The sequence below is a fragment of the Podarcis liolepis genome (genome assembly GCF_965112155.1).
Source record: "Podarcis liolepis genome assembly, chromosome: 17".
Classification (NCBI taxonomy): domain Eukaryota; kingdom Metazoa; phylum Chordata; class Lepidosauria; order Squamata; family Lacertidae; genus Podarcis; species Podarcis liolepis.
This window is the reverse complement of record NC_139571.1, coordinates 401323-420897: the sequence shown is the minus strand read 5'-3', so window position 1 is coordinate 420897 and position 19575 is coordinate 401323. Positions and strand designations below refer to the sequence as shown.

General features: G+C 43.9%; 3 protein-coding genes across 3 annotated transcripts in view; 2 read left to right on the top strand and 1 right to left on the bottom strand.

Annotated features, from left to right (window-relative positions):
* Positions 1–2459, top strand: part of LOC310696750 (lysozyme C, milk isozyme-like) — a 41090-nt gene extending 38631 nt beyond the window's left edge. The window contains exons 4-5 of the mRNA XM_083482684.1: positions 192–270; positions 1095–2459. Coding sequence (XP_083338810.1) covers positions 192–270; positions 1095–1206 — 191 coding nt within the window. The 3' untranslated portion in view covers positions 1207–2459. The remainder of the gene's footprint in view (positions 1–191; positions 271–1094) is intronic.
* LOC310696746 (lysozyme C-like) overlaps positions 1–19575 on the bottom strand; it is a 161622-nt gene that overhangs the window by 9393 nt on the left and 132654 nt on the right. The window lies entirely within an intron of this gene.
* LOC310696751 (lysozyme C, milk isozyme-like) lies at positions 12483–17885 on the top strand. Its single transcript, XM_083482685.1, has 4 exons — positions 12483–12734; positions 14444–14599; positions 15965–16043; positions 17411–17885. The coding sequence occupies exons 1-4, from the start codon at positions 12599–12601 to the stop codon at positions 17478–17480; spliced, it is 441 nt and encodes a 146-aa protein (XP_083338811.1). The 5' UTR covers positions 12483–12598; the 3' UTR covers positions 17481–17885.

Below are 19575 nucleotides of genomic sequence, written 5' to 3'. Positions count from 1 at the left end.
TTTGTGTTAACCAATCAGCAAGAAGCACATATGTGGCAATGCTGTAATATTCAATAAAAGGGACTCCCCGATACATGCTCGAGAGATGCCTCCCATATGACACTTGTCATTTGTCTGTCATTTATTTCAACCCAACAGGCTTTGTCTTGGATGGATTCTTCATTAACTCATTCTCATTAACTTCCAAACAGACTTCCTAGATGATAATATCACAGATGATGCTCTCTGTGTTAAGACAATTGTCAACAGTACAAAGGACATGACTGCTTGGTGAGTAGCATCAGCTCCTTTTTTTCTAGAAACAAACAAACAAACACACAAACAAACAAATAAAAGATGGCTGAAAAATATTACTTAATCAGAACCTTCAGTAGAAACTCTTATTAGGTGGTGAAAAAGGGGTACATTCAGACCAGCACATTGCATATTAAATAGCATTTAAGTGTCATTTGATTTTGCTTTAGGCCACTTTGTTGTGAAAAGTAGAGAGGAAAATCACATGAGATAGGAACAAGAACAAGCTGAACTCAGGGTGCTGATCATTTGTGAGGGCCTTCCCTGCTTGGCCTTCTCCAAAGGAGCAGCAACCTGTACAGAAAGGAACAGCAACCAGCATATCACAAAGGAGCAGCAACCGGCTGCTAAGTGTATAGGATGCCATCCTGTCCAGGGCTGGGGGGGGGGATCAGGTTGGAAGAAGAGACTAGGTGGGAAGGAGAGTTCAGGTGGGAAAGCCTGCCCCCCTGCATCCAAAGGCATCCACTCCACCACTATCTTTTTCCAGAAAGACACAACTGGTTGGGTACATCCCTCTTATTGTGGTGTCTCCTTCTTTTTGCCTGATGTCCTGCCACCATGAAAGCCCCAGATTGCTCTGGATCACCATGGTGATCCCAGGCTTTGTCAGCCCGACTCGAGCAATGGCTGGATCTCCCCCCCCCCCATTGGCCTTGACTTTCTTTGGGTGCACAGCTGTAGCACTTTGTGGCCAGTCTTCCTGTTGCCAAATTCAGTCTTGCAGAACTATTTTCTTTTAATAACTCTGTAGCATTGGACAAATGCAAAATAACCAATGTGTTTCGTCCACCCATTAGGCCACTCTATGAGAAATACTGTGATGAAGGTCGGGTAAATCGTTATTATATCAAGTGCCTTTTTGGTGGAGTTACACAAAGAAGAAAGTTTTTGCTTCGGAACCTGCCTTGACTTCTATAGAGGGTTGCATTGTCTCAGGTTTGGTCTGACAGTGTGCTTCACTTCAGAGCCTCATCGCTTCTCATTTTGTAAAGCTTTGGCTCCCCCACCCCACCCCCATGAAACGTAATGGGAAACCAACAAACACCAACCTCATCTGTAATTTTTGTCAGACAAGGATGAAATCTGTTCACTTCCTGACAGCTTTGAGCCTTAAAAGGTACGCTCTCTCCTAAGATCCAGTCTTACTTAAGAAGCTGAACCCCTTGAAGGGACCCCATTTTTATTCCCCGCTTACTGCAGGGCTCTACATAGGGCTACCTTTGAAGATGACTTGGAAACTGCAACTAATTCAGAATGCGACAGCTAGACTGGTGACTGGGAGCAGCCGCTGGGACCATATAGCACTAAAGGATCTCCACTGGCCCCCAGTAAATTTCCAAGCACAATTCAAAGTGTTGGTGCTTGTTATATATCATCTCCCTTTTTTTATAATACTACATTCCGAACTGGAAAAAAAAAAATTTAAAATGACGTTTGTTCAAAAACCAGAAGCATTTTTACTAGGTATTTCTGATCAAGGACTGCCGAACGAGGAATGGAAAATATTCATGTATGCGACAACAGCGGCAAGAATCCTAATAGCACAAAACTGGAAGACTGGAGAAATACCTTCAAAAGCACAATGGCAGGAAAAATTGATGAACTATTCGGAATTAGCAAAGCTAACGGATAAGCTACATGAAAAAGAGTGATTTAAAAAAAGAATGGGAACCTTTCATAAACTATCTGCAGAAACAACTGAAAGAAATGGACTCGGTAGCAGGATTTGAATAAACACTCACAACTTTACTTAACAAAATGCATGAATAACATTGTAATAACGTTTTGACAGATGAGGAATAGCAGATTGTATCATTTAATGTAACAAACCAGAGGGTAAGCTGAAGGAAGTCAACGGGAAGGGGGGGGTGTAGAATGTATGTTTGGAAATGATTTTGATATTTGTTGTTAGAAAAGAAAACTAATAAAAATTATTAAAAAAAAAACCAAAAACAAAGTGTTGATGCTGACCTTTAAAGCCCTGAACAGTGTTGGCCCTGTATAGGCCCTGTCTCCACCCCCATTGCTCAGCCGGGACACACAGGTCCTCCTCTGGTGGTTCCCTCACTGCAAGAAGCCAAGTTACAGGGAACCAGCCAGAGGGCCTTCTCAGTAGTGGTGCCCATCCTGTGGAACACCCTCCCATCAGATGTCAAGGAGATAAAGAACTACACAACTTTTGAATATATTATATATAAATATATCTGTCAGAGCTGCTCCCAGATCCTAGCTCACAGAGGATCACGCTAGCCAGCGTTCACGTTATAAAAGTCTTTATTGAGCTACAGTTTCCATTTCCAAGCTGCCGTGTGCAGCTCTACGTCTTATAAGCTAGACCGGCGAAGCTCCGTCTGAGTCCCCGCTTCCTGTACACCAACTTAATACCCTAGCCTTACTCCACCTTTTCCGCCTGACCGTTCTTCTCTGGGTCCCTCTGCCCCCCGTGGTCTCTTCCTTCCTGGACTCTTCTGACGCTGACCCCCCGGACCCTTCTGTCTCCTTGCGTCGGGCTTTAGGACCTGGCTCCCTTTCCGGGCTGCTTACTGCGCCGCCTTCCTGTGCATTTGAACTTGGCGCGCGCGCCCAACCTTCCACTTTCCGCTTGACCGTTTCTTCGCTCCCCGATGGAGGTGTGGCCACTCCTGACTCATGCCCTCCCCCCTGCGGCGAGCTGCCGGAGCTCGATACCTGGCGCCCTTCCTCTCCACTGCGCTCTGTTGGGGATGCTGGCCCCGATTTCCAACTGCTGCCCTCTGAACCCCCTCTGGACCCTTCTTCCTGGGGTGTCCCCCTAGGCTCCCCCCTTGCTCTGGCCACTGGCGCTCCTTTCTGTGAATCTTCTGATTCACTGGAAAGACTCGGAGATCTCGGGTCGTCGTCATCACTCATCTTTTCTTCGGACTCCTCCCCCTCGCTCTCTGTTTCCTCCCTTGCCCTCGCCTCTGCTCCTGAACCCCTGACAATATCCAAAGATAATTATGAAAAAAAAATGGAAATAAAAAAAGGAATTTAGGGATTTGGGGATGAATAAATCTTTGGGGATGAATGAATGTTATTTTTGTTTCAATCAATCCCAGTGATAAGCAATGTGAGTTGCTTCAAAGAGTGGCAGAATTTATCTGGAGAGGTGATAAGCCAAGAATAAAATATAAATTATTAACAGATCTTAAAGAAAGAGGTAGCTTCTCCTCTTTCATGGTGGCAGGACATCAGCCAGATAAAAAATTATATTATGAAGCTTTTTGCATTTGCTGGATCCAGGATTGGATAACATTAAAAAACACAGAATTACTAGATCTAGTAGGACATGGTAATAGACTTGGTTGGCATGCGTACTTGTGGTACCAGAAGGCAAAAGTACATAAAAGCTTCCAGTCATATTAGAAGAAATGTGATTTTTTAAGTTTGGGGAAAATATAAAGATTTGTTAGAACAAAAAACATTATGGTGGCTTTCCCTGCTGGAAGCAATATCCATGAAAAAAGTAAATATGAAACATAATTGGGCAACATATAGAGAGCTGTTAGCGGAAATAGATAATCAATTAAAACTGAAGGAATTTCAAGAAGTAAAAGGAAAGATAACAGATTGACTACAATATTTCCAATTAAAAATAATAAAAAGATGAAATTTCAAATTTCCAGAGAGAAATAATAGAAAGTGATACTAAATTACTATCAAATATGTATAATATTAATTAGAATGGGAAACCAGGGCAAAAGATGTGGGACGTAATATACAGATGACAGATTGGGAAAGACTATGGAAGAATGATATAAAATTCACAGCCTGTACCTTACTTAAATGAATGAACTCAGGCTTGCTAGAGAGGTTAAAAGCAACAAAAAAGGCTTTTATGGGTATGTTCATAGCAAAAGGAAGAACAAAGAAACAGTGGGGTCACTCAGAGGAGAAGATGGTGAAATGCAAACAGGGGACACAGAAAGGGCTGAACTCCTCAATGCCTTCTTTGCCTCAGTCTTCTCCGATAAAGAAAACAATGCCCGACCTGAAGAATTTGGAGCAAATGATTCAGCAAAGGAAACACAACCCAGAATAACTAAGGAGATAGTACAAGAATACTTGGCTAGTTTAGATGTATTCAAGTCTCCAGGGCCAGATGAACTGCATCCAAGAGTATTAAAAGAACTGGCAGATGTGATCTCAGAACCACTGGTAGTCATCTTTGAGAATTCCTGGAGAACAGGTGAAGTCCCGGCAGACTGGAGGAGGGCAAATGTTGTCCCTATTTTCAAAACGGGGAAAAGAGAGGACCCAAATAATTATCGCCCAGTCAGTCTGACATCAATACCAGGGAAGATTCTGGAGCAGATCATTAACCAAACAGTCTGTGAGCACCTAAAAAGGAATGCTGTGATCACCAATAGTCAGCATGGATTTCTGAAAAATAAGTCATGTCAGACTAACCTGATCTCGTTTTTTGACAGAATTACAAGCCTGGTAGATGAAGGGAACACAGTGGATGTAGCCTACCTTGATTTCAGCAAGGCATTTGACAAGGTGCCCCATGATATTCTTGTAAAGAAGCTGGTAAAATGCGGTCTTGACTCTGCTACCACTCAGTGGATTTGTAACTGGCTGACTGACCGAACCCAAAGGGTGCTCATCAATGGTTCCTCTTCATCCTGGAGAAGAGTGACTAGTGGGGTGCCACAGGGTTCTGTCTTGGGCCCGGTCTTATTCAACATCTTTATCAACGACTTGGATGATGGACTCAAGGGCATCCTGATCAAATTTGCAGATGACACCAAACTGGGAGGGGTGGCTAACACCCCAGAGGACAGGATCACACTTCAAAACGACCTTGACAAATTAGAGAACTGGGCAAAAACAAACAAGATGAATTTTAACAGGGAGAAATGTAAAGTATTGCACTTGGGGGGGGGGGAATGAGAGGCACAAATACAAGATGGGGGACACCTGGCTTGAGAGGTTCTGTCAGGAGGTTCTTCCTAATGTTTAGGTGGAATCTTCTTTCTTGTAGTTTGGCTCCATTGCTCCGTGTCCGCTTCTCTGGAGCAGCAGAAAACAACCTTTCTCCCTCCTCTATGTGACATCCTTTTATATATTTGAACATGGCTATCACCCCTTAACCTTAACTGGGAGGGGTGGCTAAGACCCCAGAGGACAGGATCACACTTCAAAACGACCTTGACAGATTAGAGAACTGGGCCAAAACAAACAAGATGAATTTTAACAGGGAGAAATGTAAAGTATTGCACTTGGGCAAAAAAAATGAGAGGCACAAATACAAGATGGGTGACACCTGGCTTGAGAGCAGTACATGTGAAAAGGATCTAGGAGTCTTGGTTGACCACAAACTTGACATGAGCCAACAGTGTGACGCGGCAGCTAAAAAAGCCAATGCAATTCTGGGCTGCATCAATAGGAGTATAGCATCTAGATCAAGGGAAGTAATAGTGCCACTGTATTCTGCTCTGGTCAGACCTCACCTGGAGTACTGTGTCCAGTTCTGGGCACCACAGTTCAAGAAGGACACTGACAAACTGGAACATGTCCAGAGGAGGGCAACCAAAATGGTCAGAGGCCTGGAAACGATGCCGTATGAGGAACGGCTAAGGGAGCTGGGCATGTTTAGCCTGGAGAAGAGGAGGTTAAGGGGTGATATGATAGCCATGTTCAAATATATAAAAGGATGTCACATAGAGGAGGGAGAAAGGTTGTTTTCTGCTGCTCCAGAGAAGCGGACACGGAGCAATGGAGCCAAACTACAAGAAAGAAGATTCCACCTAAACATTAGGAAGAACTTCCTGACAGTAAGAGCTGTTTGACAGTGGAATTTGCTGCCAAGGAGTGTGGTGGAGTCTCCTACTTTGGAGGTCTTTAAGCAGAGGCTTGACAACCATATGTCAGGAATGCTCTGATGGTGTTTCCTGCTTGGCAGGGGGTTGGACTCGATGGCCCTTGTGGTCTCTTCCAACTCTATGATTCTAAAGAGAATTACATGAAAATGATGTATAGGTGGTATTTAACAATGGTTAAATTGGCAAAAATGTATAAAACAAGAAAAATTAAGTGTTGGAAATGTAAAGTAGTAGAAGGTACGTTTTATCATATTTGGTAGCAACGTAAGGTCATTAAAATATTTTGTGAAATGATATATAACAAATTGAAGAAAATGTTAAAAATAACCTTTGTTAAAAAACCAGAAGCTTTACCTTTATAAGGGTAAAGAATATAAGAATTTGTTCATGTATGCAACAATGGCCGCACATATTGTTAGCCCAACACTGGAAAGAAGATGTCTCCACTAAGGAAGATTGGCAAATTAAGTTAATGCGGAAATGGCTAAATTAACTGGGAAACTTAAAAATCAAGATGACAACATATATAAAAAATAATGGGAAACGTTTATTGCATATTTACAAAAGCAGTGTATGCAATTTAACACATTAGCAGAATTTTTAAAAACACTTATAATGTTATATATAACGTGTAAACTTGGAGGTAATTAGAGATAAAGATTTTATTGACATGCATAAATGAAGATAATACAAAGGAACCAAGGGAGGTAGTGGAGGGAAATTGGGGGATTCAAGTAATCCCAGTATGTGGATTTAAAATTGATTATATATAGTTGTTTTAAGAAGAAGAAGAAGAAGAAGAGTTTGGATTTGATATCCCGCCTTTCACTCCCCTTCAGGAGTCTCAAAGCGGCTAACATTCTCCTTTCCCTTCCTCCCCCACAACAAACACTCTGTGAGGTGAGTGGGGCTGAGAGACTTCAAAGAAGTGTGACTGGCCCGAGGTCACCCAGCAGCTGCATGTGGAGGAGCGGAGATGCGAACCCGGTTACCCAGATTACGTGACTACCGCTCTTAACCACTACACCACACTGGCTCTCTTTAAATGTTTTGGTTTATGTTTTGTTTTGCTTTCTTTAATGCAATGATTTTTTTGGGGGGTGTGTGAAAACTACACAACTTTTAGAAGGCAGCCATGTATCGGGAAGTTTTTAATGTTTGATGTTTTACTATGTTTTTATGTGTGTTTATACTATAGCCAGATGGGTGGGGTATAATAAAATATTTATTATTATTATCATCATTATCATCATTATTAATTTGCTGATGTTTTTGAATTGTTGTAAGTTGGCCTGAGTGGTGCAATTGCAACCAAAGAGTGGTATATAAATGCTATAAATAATATTTAAAATCTTAATAGCTTTTTATTCTAAGATATATATTTTTTACATATCGTATTTTTCGCCCAAAAATGAAGGGGAAATGTGTGTGCGTCCTATGGGGCGACTTCATGCAGCTCTCTCACGGCTTGCGGAGAGCTGCCTGTTCTGGGAGCTGGGGTCGGGGGAAGCTCAGGCTTCCCCAGCCCCGTGCCTGGGGGGGGGGGGGAATAAAAATGTTTTTCTTTACTCCCCCCCCCAAAAAAACTAGGTGCGTCCTATGGGCCGGTGCGCCCTATGGGCCAAAAAATACGGTAATATACATAGATATTTGTAAACTTGTTAATGTTGTTATTGATTCACTGACATCACATTCATTACTTTATTTTTTTGTTATCATGTCACTCATTTTCTTTATATCTATTAATTTCCAGCTGCTTTTTCCGTGTTACTTCCATCCCTAAAGTGTTCAAAATCCTCTTGCAATTTTTATTGTGGTTTATTGTGAGCAGCGAGTGACATCCAGAACTAAAAGCAGATTGGCCTTAACAATTGCTCACTTACACTTTCTCTTTCTCTTTCCCTTTCACTGTAGTCAAAGATTAACATCTTATACCCTTTTAAATGTGTTTGTGAGCAGGTGTTTGTGGGGGGAGGAGTATTTTGTTTCCCTAAATACATTTGGCTTGTAGGCACAAAAGTACTCAATATATACTCAGGCAGGTGCAGACCTGTGAATTTGTTATCTTGAACATTGTTTCTGTCATCCTGACCTTCTCTGATCTCCATCCACTCTTAATGATTCAGATCAAATGCATCATTTTAGCTGACCCTAATTCCCAGATGAGGATCAAAGCTGATTTTTAAAATGAGAACAAACCATTCTTCATCCCACAGGAAACTCCGTGGGAAATGATGAAGGAAAATGTATAAGGGAATATCATTGTATGTGCCTTTTATCTTTAGAAAGAAGAAAGAAATAAGATTATTGCGTTGGAGAAAGAAAACTATTTGGATGAACACAGTGGCCTTGATTCCCCCTTTAATTCAAACCATGCTGCCAGAAATGAGGAACTGGGTATTTGATATCCGGTCAAACCGTTTTTAAAAAGTGCAAAGTGCATTCTACAGGTGCAGACTAGACCCAAGGTACATAAGCATTAAAAGCATATTATTTCCCTCAAGGATTTCTGTAGTTTGTTAAGGGTTGCTTTGAACGGTAACTCTGTGAGGGGCGAACTACAGTGACCAGTGCAATTCAAGGTTTTGGTGCTGACCTTTAAAGTCAGCAAACTTTTTTCCGCAGGGGGCCGGTCCATTGTCCCTCAGACCTTGTGGGAACTATATTGTTTTTTGGGGGGAATCCCCCCCAACTCTCCTCTCCCTTCTCCACAGCAGAGAAGGCACAGGTAAACCCCAGTAGCTGCTTACCTGTGCCTTGCGAGCAGCAGGGGCTGGTGGCGGCGGCAGGACGAGCGGCGTGAAAAGGTTGGCTCCAGAGAGGGGCTGCTTAAAATGGCGTTCAGCCAACTGCGGCTCGACAAAGCCCAGCCCCCTTCCTCCTCTAGGCAGGGCAGGAAGAAGCCAGGAGGAGGGAGGGAGGAGGTGCAGACGCGGTGTGTGTGAGGGAGAGGGGAGGGAAATGGCACAGCCCAAACAATCAGAATCCCCACGCTGATCCACGTGGCAATTCCCGGACCGTCCGCGGGCCAGATCCAGAAGGGGGCTGGATCTGGCCCCCGGGCCTTAGCTTGCCGACCTATGCTCTAAACAGCCTCAACTACGTATACCTGAAGGAGCGTCTCCACCCCCATCCAGGACATGGGGGTCCAGCACTGAGGGCCTTCTCGGGGCTCCCTTATTGTGCGAGGTGAAGCTACAGGGAAGCATGCAGAGCTGTGCTGTGGAATGCCCTCCCTTCAGATGTCAAGGAGATAAACAACTATACGACTTTCCGTAGACATCTGAAGGCAGCTCTGTGTCAGGATGTTTTTAATGTTTTATATTTAGTTTTGTGTTCATATTATGTTGGAAGCTGCCCAGAGTGGCTGGGGCAACCCCCAATGAGTGGGGAATAAATAATAATAATTTCTTTATTTATAAATTTATATCCTGCCTTCTCTTACAAAGGAGGAAAACAACAATTAAAAAAAATCTTTTAAAACACAATATGGATTCAGACTGGCATATATCTCAACTAAAAAGGCTTGTTGAAAGACAAATGTTTCCAGTAGGCACTTCACAAGCCCTGATGATCAGCCTGTGCCTGCAAATTCCCTTTGACCCAGCTGAGTCTTTACCTGCCCAATTGCTGATGACACCCATGACAACACCAGGTGTCAGGCTGCTGGGTGTCGCATGACTGAAGGTGCCTTGCAGGCCAGGTGAGGAGATCTGGCTGCCTTGTCCGTGGGCCATAAGTGCCATACTACTGCCCCAAGTTAGATTGCTATGCTGCTAGCTTTATGGAGTGTATTGTTTAGCATATTTATGCTTAATGGATTACAATGCCCCTTCCGATCATCAGGAGGAGGGGGGGTTGCGGGATCACGACCCCGCCCACACTCGCTCCCGCAAGGATGGCGCCAGCCTCGTGGGAGGCAGGGATTCCCCTAATTAACATCCCCTGTGGCGCCAGCCAATCGGCTGGCAGCAGGGGCGGGCCTTCGTAAGGCCACTTAAGGTCGGGGCAGCCCTCGGCTCGCCCCTTTTACCTCTGGAGACGACGCGGTTGTCATGCAGCAGAGCAATCTAGTCAGTATATTTATGGAGTGTATTGTTTAGCATATTTATGCTTAATGGATTACAATGGTCAGCAAATAGGAGCTAATAGTGGGGAGCAATCTGCTGCATGAAAATCCATTCTTGTCAAAAGAAGCTCTCCCCTGATAACAATTTCTGCAGGAAAGATAAGTAAAGCACTAGTGTTATAAAAAATAAAAATAAAAATTGTAGTAGCACCTTATAGACCAACTAAGTTTGTTCTGGTGTAAGCTTTTGTGTGCATGCACACTTCTTCAGATACTCTGAAGCAGAAGTCACCAGACCCTTATCTGGTGGGGTGGGGTTTTTCTCAGAAGGGTAGTAGGAGATGGGTGATTGGCTCAATGGGTATTGAGTCACTATTGTTAACCTATACTTAACATAGACAACATCTCTCTCTCTCTCTCTCTCTCTCTCTCTCTCTCTCTCTCTCTCTCACACACACACACACACACACGGGCAGTTTAGGGACATTCTAGCCTGTTGTTGCACCAACTCAGCAACCTCTAAGGCAGTGTTTCCCAACCGGTGTTCCGCGGCACACTAGTGTGCCGCCGGACGTTGCCTAGTGTGCCATGGGAGGGAGGCGGGCGAGTCGGGCTAATCCTCCGACAAGCTCCACCTCCAGACCCATTGCTCAAATCCTTTAACCCAGGAGGGCGGGGAGGGGGGGGGGGAGAAAGAGAAAAAAGAAAGGGTGGAAAAAAAGAAGGGGAAGAGAAAATATTTTTTTAAAAAAAGGAAAGAGAGGAAAAAAAGCGAGGGATGGAGGAAGGGGAATAAACAGAAGGGGAGGACAATGAAGAGGGGCGGGGCTTGGCAGGCAGCAGATAACTGGGGAGGGGGGCGCGGCTGGCGGCGGCTCAAGGCAGGAAGGGAGGAGCTGCCTCGCGGAGAGTCTTGGGCTGCAGAGATTTCCCGTTCAGGAGCGCGGGAGGCCACGCCGTGGATGAGAATCTCTTCCTCCTCCTCCTCCAGGAGAGAGGGTGGTCCGCCCCACCGAGTCGGGCCTGCTCAAGCGTGGGAGCCTATAGTTAGAGCTCAGCTCCTTTTCTTGCCTTCCCCGCCCCCCCCACGGAGCACATTTTCCTCGCCCCCCCAACCCCCGCATGTAGAATAGAAGCCCTCCAGCCTCCACGGTGCACAAACTCTCCCCTCTGCAACGAAGCGCTTTGTTGCATATCTTTGGTGAGGTTTTTAGGCAGTCTTGGTGCACCTTAAATCAGCGCTAATTGCGCCTGGACGCAGTATTTACTTCCGAGTAGGCCCCCTTCTCCCCCCCCCCCCCGTAGCACCTGACGTTGCTATTCGTATCATCAGGTTTGTTTGTTGATAATTTAATTGTTTTAAAAGCATCATGCTAAAGAGCTCTCTCCCACCCCCAGACCCTTGGGCAAAACAGAAACACACACATACACAAACACAGAGATTGAGCCCTGCAGGTTTTATGAAATGAATGGATTCTGAATGCCTGTTTCAGTGGCTTGTCCGCCTTAGGCTGCTGGGCCAGACACCTGTTACACGGTGCAGTCCGTAAGCTGTGAGCGCTGCTACCTGCCGCCGAGACCACGTAACGACAGTCTTGAAAGACCTACATTGGCTCCCAGTACCTTTCCGAGCACAATTCAAAGTGTTGGTGCTGACCTTTAAAGCCCTAAGCGGTTTCGGTCCAGTATACCTGAAGTAGCGTCTCCGCCACCATCGTTCAGCCCAGACACTGAGATCCAGTGCCAAGGGCCTTCTGGCAATTCCCTCACTGTGAAAAGTGAGGTTACAGGGAACCAGGCAGAGGGCCTTCTCGGTAGTGGCGCCCGCCCTGTGGAATGCCCTCCCATCAGACATCAAAGAGATAACCATTACCTTCTATGCTGTTACTATTTTTTTATTTTTTTTTACATAAGTAAAAAGTGACCTTTCCCCATCTGGCATGGTGGTGTGCCTCGAGATTTTTTCATGAAACAAGTGTGCCTTTGCCCAAAAAAGGTTGGGAAACACTGCTCTAAGGCAAACTAAGGCCCGGGGGCCAGATCTGGCCTAATCGCCTTCTTAATCCAGCCGTGGATGGTCTGGGAATCAGCATGTTTTTACATGAGTAGAATGTTAGAATGTGTCCTTTTATTTAAAATGCATCTCTGGGGCATTGTGGGGAATAGGAATTTGTTCATCCCCCCCCCCAATATAGTCCGGCCCCCCAAAAGGTCTGAGGGACAGTGGACCGGTCCCCTGCTGAAAAAGTTTGCTGACCCCTGACCCCTGACCTAAGCACTCACTGTAGAAAGAGGTGTAGACTTGGACACCCCGGCCAAGTCTACATCCATCAGCTATAAAAACCCTCAAGACTCTGGACATATTACTTCTTAGAGATCTGTGGTAATGAACGCCCTGAACCTTGCCTTCCTCTGCCTACTCATTTTAGCATCCGAGTCCAAAAAGTATCTAAAATGCGAGCTGCAAGATGAATTAATAAGACGAGGACTGGATGGTTACCACGACATTGGAGTAGGACACTGTGAGTTATTTAGGTGCTTGACTCCCTTTAGCTTCTTTGAATTAATTTAGGTCCACCTGCTATGGGTTTGTTAAAGGCTTTTTATGGATTGAGTTTGTTGTAATTCATTATTTTCTTGATGTTAAACTGTCCTTTAAAATGTTTATTATTTCTCTGACATTGTTTAATATTTGCAGATGTGCCACTTTTTCAAAATGGGCCCATAGAAACAAAATTGGGCATTGAGAACATTTTCAAAAAAAATATTCAAAAAATGTCCTGTTATTTTCAGAATTGTGATTTTTACTTCTTGGGGTGGGAGTGTAACAGAGCAAAACAGTTCTGGTACTATGTGGTAAAAGAGATAAAAAAGAGAGTTTTCAGGTTCTACCATTGTGGTTTGTTTATTAAGTGTTATTAAAGGTGAACATCCTCAAATATGTGTTTCAGATTGTGCATTTATTCAGTTTTGCAAAGGTCTCTATTGAGAAAAACCTGCAAACAGTTGAATCTGATGGGAGGAATTCAGTGCAGCACTAAGCAGATTGCTCTATCAGTTCTTTCTACTTGCCTGCAAGGGTTGTTGTTGTTGTTTTGCCCCAGAAAATTTTTTTTGGGGGGGCCTGGGAAACCCAGATGTGCTAGGGAAAGTCCTTGCTCAGGCATTCGCTGGTGGGACTACTCCGTCAAATCTGCCCTCATTAAATTAACAATCATTCTAAAAAAATAGAGAAAATTATCATGAGGAATTACATAAAGCATGGTAACAGGTTACATAAAAAAGGAATTTGGAAGGGTTAAGAGTAGATTATTTATTCCTTTAAAATTGTGATCAATTAGTGAGGAAGCTCCGTTGGTGTAAATAATCAAGTTTTCTGGTTTTATAAAAGCATTTATAAAAATAATAAACATTAGCATATCAGGCAGAGGGCCTTCTCGGTAGTGGCGCCCGCCCTGTGGAACGCCCTCCCATCAGATGTCAAAGCGATGAATAACTACCTGACATTTAGAAGACATCTTAAGACATTTAGAAGACATCTTAAGGCAGCCCTGTTCAGGGAAGCTTTTAATCTGTGATATTTTACTGTATTTTTTGTTTCTATGGAAGCCGCCCAGAGTGGCTGGGGAAACCCAGCCAGATGGGCGGGGTACAAATAATAATAATAATAATAATAAATAATAATAATAATAATAATAATAATAATAATAATAATAATAATTTTGTATGTATATGTGTTTTATGCTAAAGAAAAATATTATGGAAAACAAACCTTTCACCTGCGCTAGGTGAAAGACTGAATGGTTAATGCCAAATTTGAGAATGGTTAATGGTTAGGGCTGCCATACATCCTGGATTTCCCGGACATATACAGGATTCCGCTCCTGAAAATGGTGTCCAGGGGAAATTTTCAGAACTTGGCAAAATGTCCGGGGAACATTTCTTTCTCAGCACAGGGCTGGCTCCCGCCAGCCACTTCCCTTCCTGGTATGTTCTCTCCCTCTCCCTTCCATCCTCATGCCAGCCACCTGATGAAGATGTGCGATGGTGGTGGTGGGTTGTCTGGGTTTTGGCTCTTTGGAATATGGCAACTCTGTAATGGTAACATTCTGTAATGTAATTAGCTGAAATATTGAGTCATATAATATGAAATTTCCTGTTTTGAAGTTTTGCACTTTATATGTAGGAAACAAAAAGCATTCTACCTTTCTAATCTGTGCTTTCCTCCCAGGGTTGTGTTTGGTCCTGTTCGCAAGTCAGTTTGACACGCAACACTATGAGTACACAGATGGCCATCCATACTATGGAATATTTTATTTGAGTGGTCTGTTGTGGTGTGACAATGGAAAGCATCCCACAAAAAACCTATGCAGTATTGACTGTGAGAGTAAGTGGTGACTCTTTGCTTTTGCCTTTTGCAACTCAAGGAGAACTGTTTATTTCAGGGGTGGGAATCTGCTCCCTGGGGCCCTTCGTGGCCCACCAAGGTCTCCAGCTTGGCATGCCAAGCAATTTCCTCTGAAACAAGGTTGCAGAAGCCCCACACTGCTGTCACTTGCAAACTCCAGTCTCCCCTCCCCATCAACAGCGGGGACCCGAGAAATAAGCAGTTTGTCAGCCCTATGTTCAGAGCTTCCCAGTGCACCAACTTTGGTCTGTTGAGGTGTGGTTCCCAAGTGGTAAGCCCACACAAGGGATTTTGACCGGTGGGTGAATATGCTCATGCAATGATGTCATATGGATGTCATAGCCATCAAATTTGGCTCATGGGCATGATCCTGATAAGGATCTGGCCTGTGGAGCCATAAAGGTTCTCCACAATGTGGCAGAGCTTAAGCCTGAATGCTAGCAACATACTTTGGTTCGCAAGCTGTGGCTTAATTATGCCTGCTCAATTATGAGTGTCAGGCACTCTTTGCATGCTCAGTGGCACCCCTTTTTGTTATTTATATCTTTCAGGACTGAGTCTTGGTATTCGAAAAGGGGTTTTGTGGAGGAGACTTAGGGAACTTTGGCTCAAATACTTAATCCCTCCCCATTATTACTGCAGCTTCTTGTTCTTTGCAATGTGACTAATGTAAGGTTGTCATATTTCAGAAAGTGAAATCCGGACACAAAAGTTGTTGAGGTTCTTTTTTGGGGGGGCCAAGTTGTTGAGCTTAGACTCGTGCCTAGACTCGTTCACGTCATTAAAACCATTGATCACAATGAAGCCTTCAAAAGATAAAAAGAGGCATTTTTCAAAGACCAAGCAGAGCTTTGACAGAATCGCTTGCAGCAGTGACAGGAGACAGGAATGGGAGTCACTAGGAAACTATTTGGATCCATCTGGTTTTTTTGGGGGGGGGGGCAAACCAATTTAATGGGTCCTTCATTCCTGAAGATTTTTCTGAGGCCAAGTAAGTTTCAGTCCCATCAGGGGTGAAGGACCCATTAATGGAGCAGGAGCAGGAGTAACTTGATGCAGACTCATGACTGAGACAATCAGGTGGGCTGAAGCAGCTGCCTTGGGCAGTGGAATCCAACAGGACATTGCCCTGCTGTGGTTGTGGCTTCCAGTGAGATAGAGATGACACAAATGTTGAAGTCTCTCAGAACCATGAGCCTGAGGGATTTCAGCACTGCTGCTGAGACTACCTTGGCTACCTCAGGAAGGCAGATGGTAGGTAGCAAGGTGGAGAATACACCAACAGAAGCCCCTATTCTATCCTGATTTGTCCTTCAATGCCAACTTCAATAACTTTCCTGGCAGAGTTTCTGGATGACAATATCGCAGATGATGTTGAGTGTGCAAAGAAAGTTTCTGCAAGCAAGAATGGGATGTTAGCTTGGTAAGTGGCATCAGCTCACCAGTGTCTAAGAATGAAAATATAAATGACAATATCATATAATCAAATCGAGCACAAACTTTTCTGTTTTATGATTTCAAGGCAGAGAAAAGAGAACTGCTTTCAGCCCCATACTCTTTGTTTATTAAGTACATTTCAAGAGTCCTTTACAATAGAACAGTCTATTATGAAAAATGGTGGAAGAAATAATGCAAGACAAAATGAAGAACTAGTTGATCACCATGATGGTCTGCTCAGCTAGTACATATCTGGCAGAGATTATGCTTAAAGAGTTTAGGGGTGGCTGTTGTTGTTTTTCCTTGTGGGGAACAGCAGAGTATCTGTAAATGGGTGCATGGATATCATACAATGGTGCAAATTCAGAATAAAATTAGAAACATGATGTAATAATGAAAGAGAACAGTGTGAAGCTCGTTCTACACTTTGGTGCTTTTTTAGAAAACAAAAAAAACTCCAGTTGGGAGCCTCCAGTTGACAGGCCTAATTAGACACCCCCCCCCGGCCTCTCCATTTGACTTAAGAGGCCATTTGTCCCAAGTCATGCCCACCTGTTCATCTCTTGATACCATAAATAGAAATATGACATCAGTTGTGGGACATGTAAAACCACTGCCTTATTTTTAAAAGGAAGAACCTGGAGCTCTCAATTCTTCCTTTTCGGCCTCTGCTGAATTTGGTGCCAAATCCCAAGCACCTTGCAGTGCTGGAATAATTTTTGAATTCAAAATGCATCTGCAAAGAAAGAATCTTTTTTTTGAAACTGTGGCTGAAATTTAATATCACCTGATATAATTGTTGTGAGATAATGCCGAGGCCTTGTGCCTTCCCCCAGTGCAGCATCGCCCAGGATTCTTCACTCCGGTCTCCCGTCACACTGATGGGACATGAGCACACAACCAGCAGAATCCAAAATAGAAGCGTTAGCCTTGAGGTGTAACATCTAATCCTAATTTATTGCAACGAAATCAAACATAACAGTTCAAAGTAAACATGGCTCCTCTTTCTCTCTCTTCCTCGGAGAGAACACGGAAACAAAACATCACTGTGAGAGAACAAACAGTCTATCTCCCTTTCTGCTTATATAGCTCTAACAATCAGCAGCTGAAATGCATTACATACAGACATGTGCTCCAACAAGTGATCCCTATCTGCAGCATAGGGAGGGGTGAAATCCTAACAATTATGTGACATCAGGTGATTGACAGGTGTGGTTCTGTCCAAAGTCACCCTTGTAGGGGTGACGATTTCTGGATCTGGTCCTCCAGCTGGTAACATAGATTATTAAGGCAAATGCCAACTGCCCCAACCTGTCTCTCATAAATGTTGTTTCTTTCTCTCTTCTCTTTTAGGAAGCCCTTTGAAGAATACTGCCTACATCCTATGCCTTCCATACTCTATTGGGAATGCAATAAGCCTTGAAATACAGGGATCCATTTATTATTACCGTATTTTCACCACAAGCTGTTCTGATTGGATAGGGTAGTTAGTGGTACTACATCCTGCATCAGCTAACTGATGAAGGCGGCAGGCCTAAAACCGGAGGACCATTTGATCAAATGACAGGATAATCTTCAAAATTAACAAACACTTTTTTTTTTAAAAAAAGAGAATCTTCCTGAAACCCACAACTTGGATGAATCCTACAAACGTGTCTCAATTGATTCCATTCAGACAAAGCTTATATGAAAATACATCAGAATCAAGTCAATATAGATAGCATCGAGTATTCTTCTGAACTTGGGAAAAAAACCATTGGGATGGATCCAGGTTAGGTTAGTTACACTTACTTCCCACTGAAATAAATGTGACTTCAGTTAGCCATGACTAACGTCTTGCACTGATTTCAATGTGACTGTTTCAGCTAGGTTAGCTGGGGGCAGCTCTGGGTTCCACTCCAGCGTCCCCTTCTGCAGACACAGGCCAGGACCACAGGGCAGGGTCTTTACCTGTTTGTTTTACCCAGGACATTCAATGGTGCAAGGTTCCTTTCTCTCTGCTGCCCATCCCATGTGATTCCCTAGGACAGGCTTCCTCAAACTCAGCTCTCCAGATGTTTTGAGACTACAATTCCCATCATCCCTGACCTGACCCCTGTCCTGCTAGCTAGGGATCATGGTAGTTGTAGGCCAAAAACATCTGGAGGGCCGTGTTTGAGGAAGCCTGCCCTAGGTTCTGAATTGTGCTGGGTAGTCAACCTCTGAGTAAGATGAACTCACATCTTCTATGATTCCATGCCATCTAGTTTCTGCCATGGCTTCCAGCCAGGAAAAACAGGTTTCTGCCTCAACTATCTTTACCTCTTGCTTGGTCCACAGCCAACCTGCAGCAGCCTCCACACACTGCAGCCAGGCGCCAATTCCTTTTTCTTTCTGCCTCCTCCTTAGCCTTTAAAGCATCATCTTTCCCTGACTAAATTCTATATTTATAATCTTCACCTCTCATCTGCACCTCAATCCCCTTACCCCTCCTCTGTTGGATAGCCCTGTCCTCTGCCCCTGTCCCAGCCCCATTCTAGTGTAGTACCTTCAGATTCTCTTATTTACAGCCTGCAAGATGCTAAATGTGACTAACAGTCAAATCCAGTGCTCCCATTCTGCTTGCAAAATGGCTTTTGGTTGAATAGACGTATCTGATAGCACCCTGAAAATGTGTTTCTGAGGTTTGGGGGCCCCTCCAGAACAGCATAGAAGTAAATATTAGTTAGCAACATCATCAGCAATCATCTTACAGTCATCCACAAGTATTTCCAAGTATGGCTATAATGAAATATACTCTATATTTCTATACATATAAGGCAGTTAGGGCAATCAGAGCAATGTAGAGATGCTGAAGACAGAGTATGGAATATGGAAGACCCACACTAACACAAGAGCCAACTCCTGGGGCCGCCCCAATAAAATATTTGAGGGGGCCGCCCCCCAAGTTGATGAACATTGCCATTCAAATGGCATGCTTGCACCATGTCATGTGATCAATTATGCAAGGAAAGGCTTACTTGGGTCTCCCATTATTTTATTCAAGTTGGCACCCCTGCACCCAAAAGTCCCCACACTCCAAATGTTCTCAGAGCTATGACATGATATAAATGAGCCTCAACACTGGAAAAAGTTCTCTAAGGCCCAATAAAACATCAGAGGACATGAGATTCTGAGCAGCAAGCTGGATCTGAGTCCAGCCTGCCAGCATCAGTACCATTTTGCCAGCCATGTCAAAAGATGTGTAGCACATGATACAAAGCTAATCAGGAATGGCATCATTCACAGACTGGTGAATGATGCAGGACTCACACCTTTTTAAGACTCACATACATAAAGCAAGCACACAAAGAACTCTCTCTAAGCAGCACCTCGCTGCACGTGATCTCTTTGCATTCCTTTCCTTATATTGGAGTTAGGACACATGTAGTACAGCACGTCTCCCTCTCTTGTGCAGGCACTTTGGAATGTGTATTAGGCACTTCATAGAAACAATAGAAACAAAGCTGCTCTGCTTGTCTGAAGGTCTCTATATGCAT